The 6,360-nt window shown below is 31.7% G+C and overlaps 1 protein-coding gene across 1 annotated transcript; it reads right to left on the bottom strand.

The window, feature by feature from the left end:
• Positions 1–1,573: 1,573 nt before the first annotated feature.
• Positions 1,574–2,032, bottom strand: LOC145569835 (uncharacterized). The gene has a single exon (XM_081628875.1). The coding sequence runs from the start codon at positions 2,030–2,032 to the stop codon at positions 1,574–1,576; it is 459 nt and encodes a 152-aa protein (XP_081485001.1).
• Between the last annotated feature and the right edge of the window lie 4,328 nt (positions 2,033–6,360).

Below are 6,360 nucleotides of genomic sequence, written 5' to 3'. Positions count from 1 at the left end.
ATATATACACGGATAATTAAGATTGCTCTCTATATACTCCCTTTGTGTTTTTTTAAGTGACACACTTTCCTTAAACGGCCGTTTTTTTTAAGTGACACACTTCCTCTTTTAGAAATTCCTTACATTTTAATAATATATCTTCACCCCACTATCTCTTACTTTATCATTTCTCACTCCTTTCATGGTCCCCACTTCCTCTCACATTCTTTTACTTTATCATTTCTTACTCCTCCAACCTACCCCACTAACATCTTATTTTATTAAAATCAATAAAATCTCCTAAAACTACGTGTCGGTCAAACTGTGTCACTTAAAAAAAATGGAAGGATTTTTTTTTTTTTTTTTTTTTACGTAGTACTTCCTTTAATTTCATGTATTTTATAATGTCAACCACTTACATTAACAAAATCCATCAATATTATTATTAAAACTCAAAGGTAAGGAGTGTCAATCCGCCATGTGTCCTTTTTTTGTCATTCGAACCCAAAAAAAAAAAAAAAATCCTCCCATAAAGTTTGTAATCGGCATTATTAATAATGCTACCATAATTGTCAATTATTGTGATTTATGTATTTAACGTTAAAACATTTACTTTTTTTTTTTGACAACGGTGAAAATAAACAGACAGAATACTAGACCTCATTCCGGCAAAGATCTCGGAATTGAGTTCTAGACGAAACACTACATAAACAAGGAGAATTAGCAACACTAAGACAAGAACACACATAAGAAAAATACTTTTTCCTAAAATGATAGGCTTGATCTGATGGGATTGGGGTAGCCATTTTCCTTTTCCAAACTGGAGGGTGGGTAGGAGGATTTTTGACTGATGTCCGCTTCTTCATCTTCTGATTAGGAACATGACTGGTCACATCCTTCAAGACTCTTGAGCTTCTTGGCTATTTTCTCCTTCTTACTGCCGCGCACCTTGACTCATTGTTGAAGTTGTTGTTGTTACCTTCCTCTTCCTTACCTGTGCTAACTTCTATATTACCTGTATTTCCGCAAGCTTGATGGGCTTCGACGTCTTGAACAAGGAGGGGTGGCATATCCTCTGTCTTCATCACAATCTCTTGGGAATGGCTTCCTTGTCTATTTTCCTTATACTCCTCTTGTGGTTTAGATTTAAATTGTTCCTCTTTCATTGAGTTTAGTGACTCCTTAGTCAGATCATCATGCAGATTCTCACTTCTTGTAAGAACCGATTTGGAGGTCGCTGCTTCCCTCAAATTGCATTTGTGGGGGTCTCCATCAAGATATTAGTTTTACGGGTGAAGGTACGAACCTTCAAAAATGACAAAGATTGAGATTGGTAGAAAAGGAGATCCTCTCCTTTCTTTAATTTGATGACATCCTCTTGTGAAAACTTCATTCTCTTGGATGGGTTTCTCTTGTTGACATAAGTAGCTTTGTCACACTGGCTCTTATTTCTTGTTGCAGGTCCTTCTGAACACGAACTTTTTGGAGTTTCCATCTCCATGTGTTCATCAATCTCCTTGCTAGCATGGGTTATCCTAATCACATCTTGGTCTTGAACCTCCTTCATTGGCTTAACTTCCCCGACTTCAGCCTTTTATGATAGTATTTTCTCCAAACTTTCTATCTCCTTTTCAATCTCCTTATTGGATGGTTCTACCGCTCTTGCTTTCTTGAAATCAACATATGCCTTCTCCAACACTGCCAACTTGACTAAAGCTGACCCCCTTCTAAACAAGGCTTTTACATTATTTCCATCAACCTCCAAAACCAAGGATGAAGATACAATGGCATTTTCTACTTTGTTAAGTTTAATTGCACAAGCAGCAATGTTCAAGTGAAGAGAAATAGTCAACTTCTTGAACTCAGGATTAAAATCTCGAGCATGAACATCATCATGAATTGAACAAAATATAACACAAAAACATTTGATGACCTTGTTATACTTGACCAAAGCATTGTCAAAATCATTCCTTTTAAAGAAAGAATTCCCATCCTCCTTTAGAGAAACTACATAGTCCATAGCATTTGTCGTAGAACTAGTATTGTGAAACATTTCTTCAATATCACAATCATCATCTTGTAGACACTCTAAGTGATGCAGCAAAATAGGATCTAGACTTGATTCACCCCCCGAACACCATATCTCCAAGTTAAGTAGAAAGACCCCACTATAAACTAGAAATTAAAAGAAGAAGCAAATAAAAACAGGAAAAAAAAAAGCACAAAAGCATAAATGAACACTAAGCTGTTGATAACACCAACATGGAGGAAGAAAAGAAGGAAATCTCTTACTTATAAAACTGCGCAGTCAATTGCTAAACATGGGAAAAACGATTTGCCAAAAAGGAATAATAGATAGGGATAATAACAACTTACTGGACAGATTATATGGGAATGAGGAATGTCAGGCTCGCCGGCGTCGGAGAAGGAATCCTTCGTCGGCGAGCCTGCAGGAGCTCCGAATTAAAAGAGGTAGGTTATGGTGGTTGGTAGTTGGGAGTTGTGACTCAGTATTGCCAAGTAAGGAAAATGAGAACCATGTATGTTTAAAACATTTACTTAAAAGTTATAAAATGAAGCAATTCAAAGTGTTTTTTTTTTTTTTTTTTTTTTTGGTAATTACTATTCTAATTATTTGGATTTAATTGAAGTATTGGAATCATTAAAATAATAATTACAAAACTGTTGAATTGCCTCATATTATAACTGTTAAATATTTAATGACTTAATTATGAAATTAATGGTTGAATTACACTTTTTCTAATATTATAATCAAATTAAAACTTTAATATTAGTACTTTGACACTTACCTTATCATTATAAAATAAAACACTTTGCTATTGTGGTTGTGTGGTCAGAAATACCAAAAAATTGTTACAATAATTGCTCATCCGCTCTTAGTAAAATAGTGGTCGTGTAGTCAGAAATACCGTGCATAATTTTCTATAGTATTGTTCGAGTAAAGAAGGGTAATTCTGAAGTGGCATGACTTTCTTAGCATTTTTTTTGTAAGAACATTAGTTTTTATATATCATTAGTTTGTATAGTGGAGTATTTGTTTAAATCTATATGCTATACTTATCTCTTTTCAAAAAAAAAAAAAAAAACATGCTTATCTATAGATTTATAACTATTGTATAGGTTGTGCTATGAAAATTGTAATCTACATTCCCCAATAGTTTTTATATACTACTAATAAGGTTTGTTACCGTTTAATTTTCTATCATATCAATCAACGGTGTGTGTAGTGTTAATATGTCTTCTTACACAAGTTGATCATTTATTTATTGAAATATAGCTTACATTCTGTGATTAGATGTCATTCCTCTTAGTTTTCAATTATTTATATGATTTTTTTTAAAAAAAAATAATTAGTTTTATTTTTCTGTGTGTGTGTGTGTTATTTGCAATATTGTTCAACAGGCTTATTTTGGTCGACATATTACGAAGAGATATGACAAGAAAAAAAATGAAATTTACTACGTACATTGGACTCTTTATAGGGAGGGAAAAAAACGATGGTATAGTAGGATAAGAGTACAAACGGTATAGTTTTTTAGGACTATAATGGTAATCTACTATTTATAAAAAAAATATGACTTTTTAAACTATCAAATAATCTAGAGAAAAACATTGTGGAATTTATACTCGTGGTCAATTCAATTTATTGATTCTTTTAATTTGTGTAATACGGAGTAATAATATTAAAAGCTATAAGTTCAGAAATTCTTGGTTTCAAGTAGGTAGAGACCAAGTTGGTCTGTAGTAAGGTCATTTTCGTAATTAAAAAAAAACACCTTATATGTAAGTACCAACGAGATATATAACCAATACCATCCTAAGTAGTATCGAAATACCATCCTACTACACGTTGGTATCATCATAATATTGCGGTTGGTATCATAAATTAATAAATAATATTGTTGGTATCAAATCACGTCTAGTTTATATCCTAACTATAGCTTTGTTGGTATATCTATCTAGATGCGTTCGATTGGTATCAGAGTCATAAGGTTAAAAGTTAAACTGAGTTGTTTATAATTAAGTAGAACTGAAGAATACTAGGCCCTCTACTGAGTGTAAGAAACCTGATGTTAAGCATTATTATCATATTCCTGAAAATACTAGTAATTTTGGCCCAGTCCTTAATTATATAGTAGATCAAATTGGTGAATTAAAATCGGAAGTTGAAAACATACATGCTCGTTGTATTAATATCGAAAATAAGATATCAATAACCACAACCGACATTAATAAAAAAGTAAGTGATCTAAACGAACAGGTTAAACAAGTTCAACTTGCTTTAACAAATGAAGTTAGGCATCAATTTGGAAAAGAAGTATCACCTAATAAAGAGAAAATCGTCCCATATAAATATAAATATCCTTTTCAAAATCTAGATAAAAATAAAAAGTTTACTGTAACACTCCCTAAAAGACCTATTAGTAATCAAGAAAAGAATAAAGAAACTAAACATGAGCCTTCATCTTCAGGAGAAAACACTAAATGAATTACAAGTCCTATTCGACAAAGAAGAAGAACCTAATAAACTTAACGAAATCATGAACTTAATTTCTAAAAAAGGGATTGCTTCTAATAATGAAATAGAGGAAAATAATTATGCTACTTTAGAGGAAGATTTATATCAACAAATGAGATTAATGAAGTTAAATGATCTCGATTTTCTACCATAGAAGTTGTTCAACAAAAGATAAAAAACAAACTAGGTAAAAAAGTAATGGATAATAATGATGTTGGAGAAGAAATTATTAATGAAAATATTAATGTAAACAATGTTATCCAAAGACCTAGGTTTCAAGGAGAAGGAAGTTGCACACAACCAAGATACATACCAGGGAAGACTACCCGGTTTAGTGTCAAGGTTATGTCTACTCATATACCTAAACAAGAAGAAGTGACTCTTGAACCCACAAGTCAAATTGGTTATAAACTTAAATTAGACGGTGTAAGAGATAGACAAGACGTTTTAGATCAATGGAAGAAGAGTATGAGTAGTGTACTTAATTTAAATACTGAATAGACTTCGGAAAATTTCTTGAATTATTTTGAACATAGTCTCTACGGCTCTGTAGAAGACTAGTACGATGGAATAGATGAAGAAGTAAAAACTGCATTAAGAGCTAGTGAATCACCTACTAGAATGTTTAGGCAGTTATGTCAATATATTGAGTTAGAGTTCATTGGTCCTAGAGCCGATCGTAATGAGAAACGAATGGAATATCAAAGAAAGTTAAGTAATTTGTCCATCTGTAATATGAAATATGTTGATGATTACATTATGGAATTTGAAATATATTATTACAAAATTGGTGAAAATGAAACAAATCTTGGAATGTTCTATGACAAATTACCCAGTCCTCTTAATGAAGAAATTAGTAAAAAATATCAAGAATGGAGAGAGAGATTTTTATCTAGAGATTCCCTAGGTAACATAATTGCTTTCCTTAGAAAGTGGATTCAAAAGAAGTGTAGAGAGGTTGCAGGAACTCAACAAATGAAGAGACAATTTCTCACTTGTTGGGATTTCCTAAATAACTATGGATGTGAAAGAAAAAACTATAATAAAATAAAGAACTATAAGAAAAATAAATTTGACCGATCAAGAGGAGAAACCTATAAGAAGAAGTATTATAAACATAAATATAGAAAGCCAAGTAGGTTTTTCAGAAAGGCAACCTATTATCCTAAGAAAAAGAAGACATGCAAGTGTTGGTCTTGTGGAGAACTAGGACATTATGCTAATGAATGTAAGAAAGCTAATCATAAACTAATGGAAGCCTTAGGAATTTGGGATTACATAGAAATACCAGAAGACGAGGCTTTAGAATTGGCTTTAAGTAATAATAAAAAAATAGTAGAAATCATAGAAGAGGAAAATGAGTATAATGAAGATCACGAAGTTAGTGATGAGTTTGAAGATGAACATTATGAAGAAATAAATAACATGATAGAAGGAGAAGAATTAGAAAATTCAGAATCAGATGACAATGAGGAAGATAAAAGCAAAATGACAATAAGTCAACTAAAAAGAGCTGAGTATTCATTTGAAGATAACAACCTAGATCAAGTAAACAAAGAAAGCTGGAATTTTCCCCAAATTACTAAAGATAAAATATTTAAAACTTCTTTCTTTAAAACTAGAATTAAATATGTATGTGAAGAAATGGAAGGAAGCATAGTAATCAAAGATTGTGAACAAAAGGCAGCCGAAATTAATATCATTAACTGGAAAAGTATTAAAAAACATAAAGAAAAAGGAAATTATAGCTATATTTGTATTTGTGCAGTACAAGTATACATAACCCCTTTGTAAGATTTTGGCAAGGATGTTAAATGCTTGAGTTTTATTTGTGATATTAG

The sequence above is a fragment of the Chenopodium album genome, chromosome 2 (genome assembly GCF_948465745.1).
Source record: "Chenopodium album chromosome 2, dcCheAlbu1.1, whole genome shotgun sequence".
NCBI classification, from domain to species: Eukaryota; Viridiplantae; Streptophyta; class Magnoliopsida; order Caryophyllales; family Amaranthaceae; genus Chenopodium; species Chenopodium album.
This window is presented reverse-complemented; position numbering and strand designations above follow the sequence as displayed.